This window comes from Dermacentor albipictus, chromosome 1 (assembly GCF_038994185.2).
Source record: "Dermacentor albipictus isolate Rhodes 1998 colony chromosome 1, USDA_Dalb.pri_finalv2, whole genome shotgun sequence".
Classification (NCBI taxonomy): domain Eukaryota; kingdom Metazoa; phylum Arthropoda; class Arachnida; order Ixodida; family Ixodidae; genus Dermacentor; species Dermacentor albipictus.
This window is the reverse complement of record NC_091821.1, coordinates 102,549,879-102,567,233: the sequence shown is the minus strand read 5'-3', so window position 1 is coordinate 102,567,233 and position 17,355 is coordinate 102,549,879. Positions and strand designations below refer to the sequence as shown.

Sequence of the window (17,355 nt, the reverse complement as noted above, 5' to 3'; positions counted from 1 at the left end):
AAGTAATCGCCAGATTGAGTGTGCAGGATGCATATGATTATGCGAAAGTTAAGGCTAGTCTCCTGAAGAAATACCGCCTTTCAGCCGAAGCTTTTCGGCAAAGGTTTAGGAGCACAGGCAAGAAAGATAGCGAGGGCTATCCGGAGTTTGCGTATAGCTTAAAGGCCAACCTAGTCGAGTGGCTTAAAAGCGCGGAAGCGTACGACAGCAGAGACATGATCATTGAATGCATGTGTCTAGAGCAGTTTTACAAAACCATCCCCCAAGCTGTTAAACTGTGGGTGCAAGACAGAGGTAATGTAAACACTGTGGAAAGGGCGGCTGAATTAGCCGAAGAGTACGCAACCCGTAGAAAATTGAACGCCGAGGAGGGAAACTGGGACGGTCGAAATGGACCGCGGAAACCATTTCCGTTCAAAAAGGGTGCGCAAACTAGACGATCCGAGCCTGTAGACATGGCGGAAAAGCCCGCAGAAAAGAGCGAGGAGAAACTTAACGGAGAAACCGCACAAAAAGAACAGAAAAGAAAATTCGAATCTGTTAGACCAACTCGCTGTTACAAATGCCACAAACTGGGACATATAGCTGTAAACTGCGAGAAGTCTAGCGTAGTTTTTTCCTACGTGGAGGAAAAGGATGAGAATATGGAACTTTTAAGTCCATATCTCCACGACCTGCAAGTTAATGGAAAACCATGCCGAGTGCTAAGAGACAGTGCCGCCACGCTGGACATTGTCCATCCGTCTTACGTGATGGTAGATGACTTCACCGGAGAAGTAGCGTGGATAAAACAGGTTGTAGAAGAACACAGCGTGTGTCTGCCCATGGCCAAAGTCAAAATCAGTGGACCATTCGGGGAACTAGAGACTGAGGCTGCAGTTTCCAAATTTTTGTCACTGCAGTATCCCTACATCTTTTCGAATCGTTCGAATCAGTTACTGCGTGACAGAGGGCTCAAACTGGGAGAGGGCATAGTACAGGCATTGACCCGAGGCCAAGCTCGTAAGATCGCGGCGCTTTCGGCTGAAAATGCTCAAGCTCCTCCAGCGGAAGCAGAAAAGGGCATAACTTCAATACCCGAATCCGAGCTAGGCCCGAGGGACAAAAGAACAGTTGAGGAGAGCCTGCCAGCTGACCAGCTCAATGAGAGCGTAGCACTAGAGTGTCAGAGTTCTAGCCTGCAGGAAGAGCAAGCAGACGCGCTCACAAGCGAGACAGGGTCGTTATTATCACCGGCCTCAAAGAACTTCGATCAACTCTTACGCGTGGATAGAGAGTCACTGGCAGCTGAGCAAAAGAATGATGAGAGCTTAGCTAAATTACGTGACACAGCTAAAGAAGGCATTGCTAGGCGCAACGTAACGATACATGAGAAAGGAGGATTGTTGTATCGGCATTACAGAGATCGAAAGGGTAAGATTTTAGATCAGTTAGTCATACCTACTAAGTATAGGGAGGACCTTTTGAGTCTTTGTCATGGAAATGGGTGGTCCGGCCACCTAGGCATAAACAAATCAAAGGAAAGCTTGCTTATGGAATACTACTGGCCTGGCTGTTTCAAAGATGTAGAAAACTTTGTAAGATCATGCGACGCCTGCCAGTGTTCTGGTAAACCAGGAGAGACTTGGAAAGCTCCACTGAAGGTAGTGCCCTTAATAACAGAGCCTTTCAGACGACTTGTAATAGACACGGTAGGGCCTCTTCCAAAAACAAAATCAGGCTACAGGTACTTGTTTACCATGCTGTGTCCGGCCACCAAGTTTCCAGAAGCAATCCCTTTGAAAGAGCTCAGCTCCACCGAAGTAGTAGACGCGCTTTTGACAGTGTTTGCACGAGTTGGGTTTCCAGCCGAAATTCAGGCAGATCAAGGGTCAGTATTCACGAGCGCACTGACTTCCACATTCTTGCAAAAGTGCGGGGTAAAGTTAATACACAGTTCTGTCTATCACCCTCAGTCAAACAGTGTAGAGAGGTGGCATTCGGTGCTTAAGCGAGTTTTGCGTGCGCTCTGTTACGAGCACAAGGAGGACTGGGAGAACTGTCTGCCGGCAACTTTGTTTGCTTTGCGAACGGTTCCACATGAAGCGACAGGGTTCTCACCAGCAGAACTAGTGTATGGGAGGACACTCCGTTCTCCACTGAGAATGTTAAGAGAGATGTGGGAGGAAAGAGGGGAGAGTCCAACCGTGGTTGAATACGTGCTAAATTTACTGGAACGGCTAAGCGCAACCCAAGAACTAGTCGGAAAGAACATGGCACTAGCTCAAAAAAACGCCAAATTCTATTACGACAGGAATGCGAGGCTTCGTACGTTTAACGCCGGAGACCAGGTAATGATCCTCAAACCTTCAAGAAAGAACAAGCTTGAAGTTCACTGGGACGGGCCCGTTAAAGTGTTGCACAAACTTTCAGAAACTAACTATGCTTTGAGAATGCCCGGTCGCAGGAAGGAAGTGAGGATATATCACTGTAATTTGATGAAGCCGTATGTAGAGCGGAGCGGAGTCATTAACTATACTGTCAAAGAGCCGGATGGCATTGGTACCAAGTTTAAGGAGTATAGGGCAACCTCCAACTCTGAAATCGGCCTAGAAGAAGTAGTAGAACACTCGGTAAGCTCTCATGCTCTAAGACCCGAGCAGCTAGATGAGCTAAAAGGGGTGTTAGGGGAATATCTCGACAGATTCAGCGATCGGCCGGGTAGAACCGAACTGATAACGCATGAAATTGAGCTGACCTCTACCGAACCAGTAAGATCAAAACCTTACAGGGTGTCTCCAAGACAGAGAGAGATTATGGAGGCAGAGATACAGCGCATGCTAGAGTTGGGAGTTATTGAGCCCGCTGAGAGTGACTACACGTCACCGCTAATACTCGTAGAAACCCCTAACAAGGACCCTCGTCCGTGTGTTGACTACAGGAAGTTAAATGCGATCACTAGGGATCAGCTGTACCCGATACCCAACATTGAGGAACGAATTGAACGAGTTAGCGCTGCTAAATACATTTTAACTATAGATCTCGTGCGGGGGTACTGGCAAGTTCCCCTTTCAGAAAGTGCCAGCCGCTATGCCGCATTCATCTCGCCTGTAGGCACTTTTCGCCCTCTCGCACTCAGCTTCGGGCTGAAGAACGCGCCGTTTAGCTTCTCTAAGTTAATGGATATTGTCCTAAAAGACTTGCAGGAGTTCGCCTTACCTTATCTTGATGATGTAGCCATTTTTTCGGACAGCTGGGAACAACACGTATCGCACCTCAAACAGGTGTTCTCACGGTTGAGGGAAGCCGGCTTAACGATGAAAGCGGAAAAGTGTAGGTTTGGTTGTTCGCAGGTTACTTATCTGGGCCATGTTGTCGGTCAGGGCATGAGACGGCCGGCTGAGCTGAAAATAGCGACGATTGGAGATTTTTCTCAGCCGCGCACGAAAACGGACGTTCGTTCATTTTTGGGACTTGTGGGGTACTATCAACGGTACATTCCGAATTACTCGCAATTGGCAAGTCCATTAACAGACGCCCTCCGAAAGGGAGCACCGAGTAACGTACACTGGGATAAGGACAAAGAGAACGCTTTCCAAAGTTTGAAAACGCTATTGGTTTCTCGCCCTGTGCTTCGCGCGCCAGACTACACAAAGGAATTCATAGTTCAATGCGACGCAAGCGACAGAGGTATGGGCGTGGTACTTAGTCAGGTCGGCGACGATAACGAGGAGCATCCTATCCTCTACGCCAGCCGTAAACTAAATGTAAGAGAGGAAGCCTACAGCGCTTCAGAGAAGGAATGCGCTTGTTTGGTTTGGGCCGCCCAGAAGTTGTCGTGTTACTTGTACGGAGCGAAGTTCATCTTCGAGACCGACCACTGTCCTCTGACGTGGCTCAATCAAATGTCACACAAAAACGGCCGCTTGCTCCGATGGAGCCTCACTCTCCAAGAGTACAACTTCTCCGTTAGATATAAGAAGGGAAAGTTGCATAGCAATGCGGATAGTTTGAGCAGGCTAATTTGAATTCTGCGTTTGAGGGTCCCGCCTAAATTTTGGGGTTACTAGTGTTAGCTTTTCTTTAGGCGAAGAAAATCCCCTCTCATTCAGCAGAATTCCCTCCATTAATTGCTGAATTGGTCAGCAGGAATTTGCTTCAGAAATTGGCATAGTGAAATGTAGCATTTTTTTTTTTTGTTTCTGCACTTATGTTGTTGTTGTTTTTTTTTGAAGCCTAGCGTGTCTAAAGTGAGAGCCAATGCACGTCATCTCGGCGCAGAGCCGTGTTGTGGGGTTCATTTTGCAGTTGCCTGTCCTTGTTGGATGTTTTTGGGCGGTGACATCAATGCACAAGTGGTCGCTGCGAGCCAAGACATCAATCCCCCCCTGACCAGCAGCCGTTCTCTTCCTGCCTAGCGGTTGTCAGCGCTAGACAGTCGAGACTTTCCGGCCCATGGAGGCGCTGTCAAGAATGGCGAGTTGCGCAACAAGATTGCCACCTTGCCACCCGATTACGACAAGGGGTGCAAGACGCGCACCTCTCCCTCTCCGTCGCTGCAGCTGGGAGGCGTTCAAAGAAGCGGCCTTTGCGTTGGAATCCGCCGCCTTCCTCCAGCCCCTTCGACATTGTGACGGGACTAGTTCGGTGCGTGAACAATGATTCCGGAGTTCCCCAACGCGGAGCTGATTTGAAACGCTGGACAAGCTGCCGTGGGGACGACGTTTTTTCGTGCGTCTCACGCTTCGGAGTGGCGCAGAACAACGAGCGACCCTCGATCGACTCCGATAGTTCCCGGAACGGCACCCCGCGCGGTTGCCTCTGTGTACAGAGCGCGGTTGCCTTTGTGTACGTAAACTGGTCTGCAGAGCAGCTGCGAGTTGGTGATGTGTAAACGAACAGTCGCCGCGTCGTAGGACCGGCGGATCGAGTGTATAAAAACTGTGGTTGTGCGAATGCTGAGGACACACTTCTCTTGAGCAGTCATGTTAGACTGAGTCACTTCTCTCATGCAGTCCTGTTGGACTAATACTCTTTTTCTCAAGCAGTCATGTTAGACTGATTTAATTTCTGTAAATAAACCCTTTTCCTCGTTCTCGATGAGAAGCAGTTCTTCACTTCATCAACGATCTCAGCGTAAATAAGTTGGACGACGGCATGGGCCAGCTACCTCCGAATTCATGCCGTACTCCACTCTTGGCAAAGGACCACGGACGATGGGATTGAGCCCCCAATCCTGACAGTGTGGACTCCTCAAACTTGCGGCTAAGCATTTTGCACGTTGGCTCCTCGGATTCAGCGAACAAGCACATTACGGGTCGACTGCCTACACAACGTGCAAATCGCGTCCCTGTTTCTGTACAGTGTTCAGAAACTCAAACGCAAACAATGTCGAAACAACTACAACACCTTATTTTTTTTCCAGGTTCAACTGCGTTCGCAACAGCAGCTTAATTCATAATTCTAACTGTACACGTGGATTACATCGTTAGAGACCGACTACAGAGCAAGTTCACATTGCGCTTTTATATAATTGCACGTAAAAGAACCTGCATTTCAAACTGACAAAGCTAACCAACTAACTACTAAATTGTTACTATTTTAATAAGCGTATTACTAAACTAACAATGCTAACCAGCTGATTAACTAACCATACAAATAGGTAATTGCTAAAATAATTATCAAGCTAATAATTATCTAAACTCAATAATAAGTAACATAACAAACTGTAGTAACAAAACCAACCCAATCAATAAATTAATTACATACTAATAACCAAGTAATACCAAAACTAAACTAAATAAGGTAACTAACAAAATTAACTAATCAAACGAACAAGCCTAACTGATTAACTAAGTTATCTAACTGAAGTAACAAAATTATTTACTAGTAACCTGCCCAACCGTAATAACCAAGCAACTATAATTAACTTACTAACTTATCAACTAAGTACTAACACACTGAACTAGCTAACCAAATATATCTGATTTATCCAACTAACTATATAAAGTGCAAATGGAGGCAGCCAAACGAAACAGTTTTTGCAAGGAAGGATACTGGAGGGAGGGGAGCGATGTCAATCATAAAATGGTGCTGTGTTTAATTTAAACACAAATGCATTGCACATTAAATTATTATGCCTAAAGTTCCTGTTGCTTGTTCACTCTACGAACATGCTGAAATAAATGTGGGAGAGGCCTTTCCTAGTGAAAGATTTGCATCATCGCGCAGCCTGGCCATCTTGCGTGGCAGATTGTTTGCCTTCTACTTATGCCAGCACCTCTGGTGCCACCTTCTGTCCCTATATGAAACTTTCGGGGAAGCTTCATGACCCGATGAAAAGTATTGAAGGACCCTAGCGTAATGATAAGAAACGGGAAGCGAGCAGTGTGGATCAGAGAGCAAATGGAGATAGCCGATATTCTAGCTGACATTAATAGAAAAAAAAAATCTGAGTACACCTAAGCACTTCTTATAAGTTCTGAATGCGTGAGCATTAATGTCCATTTGAATGCTGCTGAGCGGTCGTTCAAGTTACGAACTCGCGGACAAGCAAGCGCGTCGAGACTCATGACCAAGGCCAGTACGCTTTGATTCATGACATCCTGCTACCGTTCCCAACTGCCATAGAATCTAATGGGGACACTACGGAGTAAGCTGCGGCAATTTTAACGTCACCATTTTCATCACGCTGGGCTTGGCAATGGAAATTTCAGTCCTAGTAGCATGTCATAAATCAGAGTGCATAAGCCTGCTATTTAGGAGGCGCTGGTCTAGCCCAGTGGGTAACACAGGTTCAAAACTGTCTACCATCAATGTTTTTCCTTTCGAATTTATTCCGTTTTTTTTTATACATTAATTTCTTTATAGTGTTTACAGAGGCGAAGTTAGAATGCAAGTGAGAGCTTGCGCAGAGAAGGAATGCACTGATAACACAGGCTTCTGAGAGCAAGAGCAAGGGTAACATGGTGTTGTGGCGATGCCCACTCCCTTCACGCAACACCTGGCATGCCAGCGCAGCAGCAGGTGTCCCCTTTCTGCCGCTCTGCTCCGTCAAGGCACGCACATGACATGGCATCGCAGCCAATGTGGATTTAGGTGCCGTTTCGCTGCTACAGATGTAGGATTTTTAGCTCAATGGGACATTTGATGCTTTCACATAAAAAAATGGAGCTGGGCAGGCTAAGTAATGCATAGGACATATAACCAGTGGACTATTAGAGTTACAGAATGGGTGCCAAGGGAGGGAAAGTGCATTCGAGGGCGTCAGAAAATTAGGTGGTGTGATGAAATTAAGAACTTCGCAGGTGCAAGTTGGAATCGGCTAGTGGAAGATGGGTAATTGGAGATTGCTGGTAGAGGCCTTAGTCTTACATTAGACATAAAAATAAGCTGATGATGATGATGATAACAAAAAATTGTACCTTTGGATTCAAGTGTCATAATGTTATCACAGGTGCAAGCAGATGAATACGTGTAATTTGTCTGCCACCTAGCAGGAACACAGGCCATGACCGAATGGTGACCCAAGATGCATTGAATGTGTTAAGAAACAAAGCGTATGTAGAATAGTCAAGTAAAACTACCTTAGGAAATTTCAGGCACATTTCAGTGACCTAAACCAGTGAAAGAACAGCTGTTTCATTTACTGTGCTCGTGCTTTTATCGGGGCATCATTTGCAATTCAAGTTGACTACACATTTGGAGAGCTTACAGCACTGCTGAACAGTGTTATTTCCATGCAACTTAATGAACTGGATCAGGCTACATACATACTGGGTTGCCTCATACTGGTTTCATTAAACTGAAACTTTGGGGGAATAGGCTCCAATGTAATGTCTGTGCAGAGACGATTTCAATTGGAATGTTCATTCAAGAGAGGTTTGTCGAAGTGATGTTTATAGCCTTATACATCCCTACTCATTTGTCTGTGAGAATGTGACTGTTCTGTAGCACTTCCATGGAATAAATGCCTTTGCAGCAGCGCATTGTGGAAAGCAGCAACTTCACGAATCCTGCCATTACTTATTGCCTTACCCTCCGATTTTTTAAATGCTCAAAGTATGTGTTGCCTGGGAAGAGGAGCTTTGATGTTGGTGTTGTTTCTTGATGCAGAAAGAGCGTCGGCTGCTTGGAAACAAGAGATTGGATCTAGATGCTGCAAAGAACAGACTTCGTAAGGCCAAAGCTACTGATCCAGCAGTGAGTTGTGACAGATTTTTGTTCTTTGTCTGTTTTATGCTTCATCCTTCCTTGACTTAATACATTTCAGGTATTCTTAATTTCAATTAAAGTTCTACAGGTTTTGAACTGAAAATGTACAGTTCACAATTACATTGTCTCTCAGTACACCAACGAAAAAGAAAATCAAGCATAACTTTTGTATTGGAGAAGGGGCACCAAAGAGCAATACTTGATAAAATGGGGGGGTCTTTAATCTTCAAGTTAATACATGTGGCCAGCAGACTGCATGTTTGAGATCCCTGATCTCTGGTGCCAGATCACAGTGCACCCTGCACCAACTTAGATTCCTATACATACTTGAATGTGACTATTTAGCTGACAGTTACTTTCTTGTACTTCCATACCTTTTTTTTTCTAGTGACTTTTTCTTGTTCCACCAGAGAAAGGAGACCAGCAAGGACACCGTTTAACTGATGATGATGAGCAGAAGGAAACAGTTTGATTTTTGGGAAGTGACAAGACCATCGGCTCAAGAGCTTGAGACCATGCGAATCTCGGAGAGTTACAACCACTAGCACTACTGGTTCAAAAAAATAAACGTGGTCTCCTGTTGTACAGCTGTTACCTACATAATAGGTTGAATTAGAATGCAATTCATGTGTTATTATTATGATCGCTTTTTTTTTCTTCTTGAGTTAAAGCATGAGTAACATAAGCAAGAATCTTCATTCAAAGTGCAGTGGTCAATTAATTATTATTCCTGTTGTGTACAAGTGCATGTGCGTGCATGTGTGTGTGCGTGCGTGCGTGCGTGCGTGTGTGTGTGTGTGTGTGTGTGTGTGTGTGTGTGTGTGTGTGTGTGTGTGTTCAAAGCAGGAAAGATAACATGTGAAATAAATGAAAAAATTACTTGCCTAGCATCCGAGTCTGAGATAATTCTATCATAGATAATCATGGTTTGTTAATTGGTGAACATTCATTTCTTTTGAAGTATATATGCCACTATTTATGTTGTTGTGTGTTGTATCTTTTCCTGCTGCTTACTGGCCTCCAAAGTCAATCCTGACGTTCTTGAGAAAGAAATTCAACAGGTAAAACTGGTCGTTGTCAACACAAATTAGCTTTACTTCCATGAACAAGTTGTCTTAGATGTTTTTATTGATCCTTTAACACATGCCTGGATTTGTTACTTGTGGAAAATAGGCATTGCACATTTGGAGGGGTGTGATTAATCGATTCGCTGATGATATTGCCTTGCTTAGTAACTCAGGAGACCAATTGCAATGCATGCTCACTGACCTGGAGAGGCAAAGCAGAAGGGTGGGTCTGAAAATTAATCTGCAGAAAACTAAAGTAATGTTTAACAGTCTCGGAAGAGAACAGCAGTTTACGATAGGTAGCGAGGCACTGGAAGTGGTAAGGGAATACATCTACTTAGGGCAGGTAGTGACCACGGATCCGGATCATGAGACTGAAATAACCAGAAGAATAAGAATGGGCTGGGGTGCGTTTGGCAGGCATTGTCAAATCATGAACAGCAGGTTGCCACTATCCCTCAAAAGGAAAGTGTATAACAGCTGTGTCTTACCAGAACTCATCTACGGGGCAGGAACCTGGAGGCTTACGAAAAAAGTTCTATTCAAATTGAGGACGACGCAACGAGCTATGGAAAGAAGAATGATAGTTGCAACGTTAAGGGATAAGAAAAGAGCAGATTGGGTGAACAAACGCGAGTTAATGACATCTTAGTTGAAATAAAGAAAAAGAAATGGACATGGGCCGGACATGTAATGAGGAGGGGAGATAACCGATGGTCATTAAGGGTTACGGACTGGATTCCAAGGGAAGGGAAGCGTAGCAGGGGGCGGCAGAAAGTTAGGTGGGCGGATGACATTAAGACGTTTGCAGGGACAACATGGCCACAATTAGTACATGACCGGGGTAGTTGGAGAAGTATGGGAGAGGCCTTTGCCCTGCAGTGGGCGTAACTAGGCTGGTGATGATGATGATGATGATGATGATGATGATGATGATTAATGGCCAGATTAAGAGTTGGTGAATCAATTTTTACAGTGAAGCAGTTTCTGGTTAGGCCTCCGTCCATTTTTAATGTGCATGTGCAAAAACTGTGTGCTAATCCTGAGGATAGTGCAGAAAGGGTCCAAGTGCAATGGCTCATACCCCTGTGGACTCCAGGTGGTGGGCTCCGGGACCTGTAACGCACCCTTGAACTACCTTGTCACACCTGGGACCCAAAGAGGTTCCAGGCATAAGGGTCAGAACAGATACTACGATCAGATCTTAGCCCAAATGGCCATCCCGTGTCGGCCATATCTGTGTTTGCGCCACCCTCACTCTGTCGGCGTTCCAAGCACTTGTGTATGCAGTTTCCTTTTGCTCTCTCATGGTGGCGGTCCCATTGAAACATCACGATTGTCTAGTTTCCTACGGCTCGACAAGGCAGCGGTCCTGTCATCCACGCGAATGACAATCAATGTGTGTGCATACCTTTCATCACGACCACGGATCAAGACAGTAAATGAATTCATATCTTGTTCAAAATTCTGTGTCACCTCTGTGTCGTGTGCTAAACAGCTTCGATGTTCATCCCCTTCAGAGTGGAATGGCTCGTGATTTTTTAAAGAGTGCTGTCATAAATATTTGTCTAGCTTCTTTATTTCTTTAATGGATAGCTGTCGACTCCGTAACATAATTACGGTCTGAATTGCTACGAAGGAGCAGTGCTGAAACACGATGAAGACAAGCTGAGTCACAAAAAAGACAAGCACATGTTCAGGTTCATGAAGCAAATGCAGGTTCATGAAGCACATGCGCAAAATATAATAAATTAGGTACCAGGAGTAAAAGGAAAACTTGGTAAAGGCTACCTCATGGTAGGCTCCCTGACTAAGGGTGTCTTACATTTCTTTCTGCTTGTCAGTGAACAGTACTGCTGACAAGTGTGCAACCTGCTGCTTCATGCAGGCCGCATGCTTCTTCAGATTGCGGGGAAGCCTCTTACCATTGCACAGAATTTCTAAGGGCCATATTCTGGGTAGTTTGGTAGCATATCACTTTTGGGGATGTCACTTTTCTTATAGTTATGCTAATCAGCAAAGCTTGTGGCCAAAATGTTCGTAGCTCTAATGATGTGCCAGATGCCATGACGGACAAAAGCAAATGTATCCCCAGTAACGATTAACCAAGAGCGCAACCCCATTAGCGTTTTAAGTGGCATTGGAGTTTTCTAGGGGCACTGGAGGGTTCTTAAAAGCACGTATGTGTGTCTACATGTGTCGAGCAGTTGGGTGTACCTAAGTGCTTTTCCCAGTAGCTCAGCAAAGAGCCTCTAGAGTCTGTGGTTATGAATTACTTGCATTTAAGGTGTCAAAATATTCTTTAAATGTAGTATCTTGCTTATAGCTAAATTTTAGCTATTCTGCATGATATTGGGAATCACTGTCTAGTTATTTTAAAACTGCACATTTACATTGCTCGTGTTAACAGGCAGAGAAGGATGTGCGTTCCTGCCAGTCTGACTTTGACCGTCAAGCTGAAATCACTAGGCTCCTGCTTGAAGGAATCTCGAGCACTCATGTATGTATTCATGATTATATACACTGTTACATCAAAGTTCTCATGAATTGTTGAGTGCTTTATAGAAGTCTAGTTTTATTCATATCATCTGACTTGGCCTTGAGTAAACTTGCATCACTGAGTTCACCAGAGTGTAATAAATTTATGCTGGGTATAAACTTAGAATTCCATTCAAATATGGACAGTGTGGCTTGTATTAAAATGATAGTCTTTTTTTCATGTTATTAAGTCAACTTTTGTTAATCAAACTCCTCGGAACCACAGGTTAGGGATTAAATTATGTGAACTTGAATAAAATATGGTTCAAAGTAGAATTGTGATGTGCACACAGATTAATGTGGACCTGCACTTACACAATCCTAATGAAAGGGCGTGCAGAAATAAAGTTAATCATAACTTTGCCAAAGATCCTGTGAAATTTGAAAAACGCTGACACGGTCTCAAATATGCTGCGAATGAAGTAATTCTGCCTGTGTAATCGCCAGCCTCACTTCTAATTGCGGCGTACATATTGCTGTTTGGTTTGACTACACACAGCAAATCAAGAGCCTGCACCATGGTTTGTGGTAGCTTTTGCAGATTTCTTAAGCTAGATGCACGGCTCGCCGCTAGCAGGATTTAGGAGCAACACCATCATAAATAGCCCATCAAATTGATGCAATTGTTGATCTAGGCAGGAGCATGTTTTGTCTGTGAGTGGTATATTTGAAAGCAGCCCTGGTGCGGTGATGCAAGCGAGAGGCCGCATTGGCATTTTTCACATTTTACTAGCTTTCGTCTGAAAATGGAAAATAGAGCTACGCTAAAGATATTGCACTGCAAACAACTGTAACTGTGTTTACAAATATGCTTTAGTAACCTCGTATTGACATATTGGCCGCAGCTTTTACAATTAGAAAATTAACGAATCACTACCAATCAGTTAAGGAGAAAAAAAATAATGGAGCCTTCTTTAGGTGGCTGTTAATAAAATGCAGTTGGCTTCATGCACATCGAAGGCTTCAAATGTTTTTAACTTGGAGCATAGTAGCTAGGACACCCTGTGTATAGTATTCAGAGGGAAATGAGAGAGCACTTGATTGGCTTTTCAGTGATGCACTGCAGAAAAATGCGGACATCATGAACTGCTTCTTGTGCAAATTTTGGGTAATGTATACTTTCACAGTTTGCACTGCATTCCTGCACTAGCTGGCACCGTTACATCAGGCACACTGGACCCATAAATGTCATGTTCACTGTGAAAGAAACATGTTTACAAATTAATTTTAGCAGACTTTGTTCTTTGAGGGTTGGAGCAATACAAGTTGACAAATGTGGCCAACTCTCACTGCCACTTAAAAGTGAGGCTGTGCCATGCTCTTGGACTTCGCACAGCTGTTTTGCTGCATGTGTTAACGTTTTGTAATGATTCGGACAGGATGTCAGAGCGAAGGACCCCAGCAAGAAAAGAAAATTGCTTTGTATGTATCTGTTAGACTGTGCCCCTTTAGGCATCTACAAATTCTGCTAAAGCAGGATTTTTAGGGAGCACCGACACAATATTTGTTAGTCTTTTTTTTTTTAGATGAAGATTTTGTACCCCTAACCCCCCAAAAGGTACTGTCGAGCCTTGCAGCGCCCTAAATAATTTAATAGCTTTTTTTACAGCCAGTTTCGGTTTCATTTCTAATGTGTAGCGGTGTCATAACGCAGTATCTGGTAACGTAAGAACAGGACATTGCGATGTTTTGACACTCACTCCAGCTCATTTGGTTGTCTGGTATGCTGCTACATGAACCCTTACAATGAATAGAGGCATACAAGGTAACTGAGCCAGCTGGAGTGAGTGTCAAAACATCGCAATTTCCGGCTCCCACTGGCTGTAGAAAGGATATTATAATAAATTATTTACGCGGCTTTGAGGCTTGTCACTATTTTTTGTATAGTTTAGAGGTCTTTCATTGATGAAAAAAAATGAATAGTCAGAAATATAATGTCAGTACCTCATTAATGATTGTCCAGGGATTAATAACCAGTTATGTAAATATTCATTTGGAATTTGTCAGAAATAGTAACCGTAAATAGCCGACAAACCACACAATTGTGTGTTATTGTCAAATATTTGTTGCTTCTCTTATAGGGAGAGATAAGCATTAAATCTCCTTGTTCTCTCGGAAAGTTTTGTTTTTGTGTTTTTGCATGTCTACTTTATGTGTGAAAAAAAGGCGGAATATTTAGACAGAAGATTCTGTAAAACATGTCTAGTACAGTAATGGTGGTTCAGGAAGCCACATGTTTTCTTTCAGCACCCACCTTTTGTCACATGCCACTGCACTTCATTTGGAGAGGTAGAGAAAGCAACAATCTCTTTGTGAGAACTTCCATGGGTTTTTCATTCCAGCAGAAAATAGAAAATATGCGAGTTTCTTCATGACTTTCATGGGTCCCTACCTAAACATCAATGTTTTTTGCAAATCGGTTGATTTTAGTTTTTGTATGTTCCTTTCTGGCTGACTAACTTTTTTTTTTTTTCATCAGCTTTTGCAGCCATAATATTGAGCTGGAGAGGGTGTAATCATGTATTTGTGCTTGCGCTTATTTCACATATACAAGTCTAAAAACATTAAACTAGGGCATACATGCATAGCCTGTAAGACATCGTGATCTTTGCACAAAGCCATGTTCTCACTGTGCGAGTCCCACATTGACCTTCAAAAGCCTTATTCGATGCAGTTCATCACAGAAGGGCCCAAGAAGTGAAAATCTTTATTCAAATCATTAGTAGATTCCTTTCAGATGCTGAGTATAGTTGTGGACACAGCGAAACAATGGCTCAACATCAGAATTATCTTAATGAAAAGAATGGTATCTAAAGTGTCTTGCATACAAATAAAAAACATGTGCTTGTTGCATGATCTTGACTAGAATTGTGATGGACCAATAAGGACACAGATGATAGAAACAACACGAAAAGGTGTGCCTGTATGTGTAGTTTCTATTGTCCGTGACCTTATTGCTGTGCCACAGTATTGGTAAGTCCAGCATACATCATAATACACTTCTGTAGAACCATGTTGCAAAATTAATTAGTATGCACAAACTCTGTTAGAGAAAAGAGAACAGATGTCTGACCATTTGTTCACAGCACCAGCACGTGGTCATGTAGTGGGTTCTGTTCTTCCATTCTACATGAAATTAATTATTTGCTCATGCTAATTTCTCTTATGGCTGAGTATCTATGAAGCTCATTGCATATGATATATTCAATGTGTTTCCATACCTCAAATGTATTTTTAGAATTACGGCATGGAGTCTACATTTAACTAGGGGTGTGCTAATATTCCAACATTTAGAATATTATTGAATATTATATTTTTCATACTTGTATTTGATTCAAGAATTAGGTATTCGAAAATTTTCGAATATTCAATTGTGTACAAATATTCTAAACAAATCGAATATATATTGCTGGCTGTGCAGGAGCTAACATAGTTCTTATCGTTTATTCCTATCTAACCTAAGAGAGTGTGTCTGATATTGTGCTGATTTTTGCTATAATTTCATGCTGCTGGCGAAACTGTCCACTTCCAGCTTCGACCGCCGTTATGCCAAAAATCATTCCGAACCATGCAAACCCAACCACGCATACCTAACTACACATACCCAACCACGCAGGCCCTCTGTGTAGCACAAAGAAGTTACTGACCAATTGAATTTCTCAAAGTAAAATATGTCAGAAAAATGGTAAAATACGACATTGTCACAACCTACAGACATATTTGAATATATGAGAAAACAGTTTTATTATGCGGAAACTCAAACACAAACCCCTTTTCCAGCATTTCTACCATTCATAGACTGACTACGGCATTCGAGGTTTGTGCACGCCTGGGCGCGAAAATTTTGTAGGCCACGGAGCTCCACGCCCGGTTCATTGCAACATCTCTAGATGGCGCTTTCCTCCACCACATCGCAGCCCACGCAAGAGGCCGCCTTTCTACCAGAAAGCTTGCCTTCGTGCATAGTGTTCACCACCAACGTTTCCCGGTAAACATTACGGTTACATAGTAATAATAATATAATAATATATGGGGTTTTACGTGCCAAAACCACTTTCTGATTATGAGGCACGCCGTAGTGGGGGACTCCGGAAATTTTGACCACCTGGGGTTCTTTAACGTGCACCTAAATCTAAGTACACGGGTGTTTTCGCATTTCGCCCCCATCGAAATGCGGCCGCCGTGGCCGGGATTCGATCCCGCGACCTCGTGCTCAGCAGCCTAACACCATAGCCACTGAGCAACCGCGGCGGGTTACGGTTACATAAGCTGCAGTTGCCGGGAAACGTGAGAAGCAGTCAGGGATCGTTGAATGCTATCATATTCCACTCTTAAAGGTGAAGCTAAGTCTCCTCCAAATTTTTGCAAGCTCCATACCCAATCCTGAGCTTATTTCTTGACAGCAAATACAATGAGTGATGGCTGGTGCAGGGTCACATGCCCCTGAGTATATGGTAAATTAATGCGGTTTAATAAGGCACAGGTTGGTGAGAACACATAACTAGCGGAAATTAGTCAATGTCTCCAAGGCTTACATGTGCCAAATACACAATAATTTAGTATAACAGCCACTAGAAGAAGAAGAAAATCAATTTCAATGAAAAGAATGGTCCGGCAGTTCTGGCTGTGGTGGCTTACTAGTTGATTTTTTTTTTCACCAATGACAACAGAATTACAATGTTCCAACGTCATGTTGAAATAAACCAATTTGCTAAAAAAATGCATGTGAATATCATTATTCAAAATTCGATTCATTATTTGATGCTAAGTATTCACTATATATATATATGCTAAAAAAATCAAATTATTATTATCGTCTGCTGCTGTATGTTTTTTAATGATGCTAAAGATGAAAGAATTGTGTTAAATTTTCAGTACAATTAATTAGCACCTGAAGGAGATAGATATGCATGGGGGAAGCAATGGTATGCAGCCAAGTTTGAGTCGACTTCATTTTTAGGGCTTTGTAAGGATGGGCATTGTCTGGCTGAAGCAAAGTCACCCATAAACCTCAATATAAGTGCTTCAGTTTTTTTTTTTTTAGTTGTCTTGGTGTGTGCATCAAAATTTTTTTGTCTGACCGCTGTGGAGGTTGGTTTACATGAAACTTATTGTACGAGCGACAGTCGGGAAAGAGCATACCCGCCGTGGTTGCTCAGTGGCTATGGTGTTAGGCTGCTGAGCACGAGGTCGCGGGATCGAATCCCGGTCACGGCGGCCACGTTTCGATGGGGGCGAAATGCGAAAACACCTGTGTACTTAGATTTGGGTGCACGTTAAAGAACCCCAGGTGGTCAAAATTTCTGGAGTCCTCCACTACGGCGTGCCTCATAATCAGAAAGTGGTTTGGGCACGTAAAACCCCATAATTTAATTTTTAGGAAAGAGCATGACACTCCTCCAATTCGCAACACACAAAGGCGCTGCGGCAAGGTTCGTCAACTCTCCAACATGGCACAGAAAAGGCTCTTGAATCAGATCACAAACACACACACGGGTAATTAACCCAAGATACAATGCACTGCAACAGTCATAGCGCATATGAGCAAAAGCTCACC

General features: G+C 43.3%; 1 protein-coding gene across 4 annotated transcripts in view; it reads left to right on the top strand.

The window, feature by feature from the left end:
• The window catches only part of EndoB (SH3 domain containing GRB2 like, endophilin-B), a 102,985-nt gene that overhangs the window by 19,319 nt on the left and 66,311 nt on the right, over window positions 1-17,355 (top strand). For all 4 annotated transcript variants that reach the window (XR_010565653.2, XM_065437382.2, XM_065437383.2 and 1 more), the window contains exons 5-6: window positions 8,095-8,181; window positions 11,671-11,760. Coding sequence is in view for 3 of the 4 variants with exons in the window: in XM_065437382.2 (XP_065293454.1) it covers window positions 8,095-8,181; window positions 11,671-11,760 (177 nt within the window). In the remaining variant the exon portion in view is untranslated. The remainder of the gene's footprint in view (window positions 1-8,094; window positions 8,182-11,670; window positions 11,761-17,355) is intronic.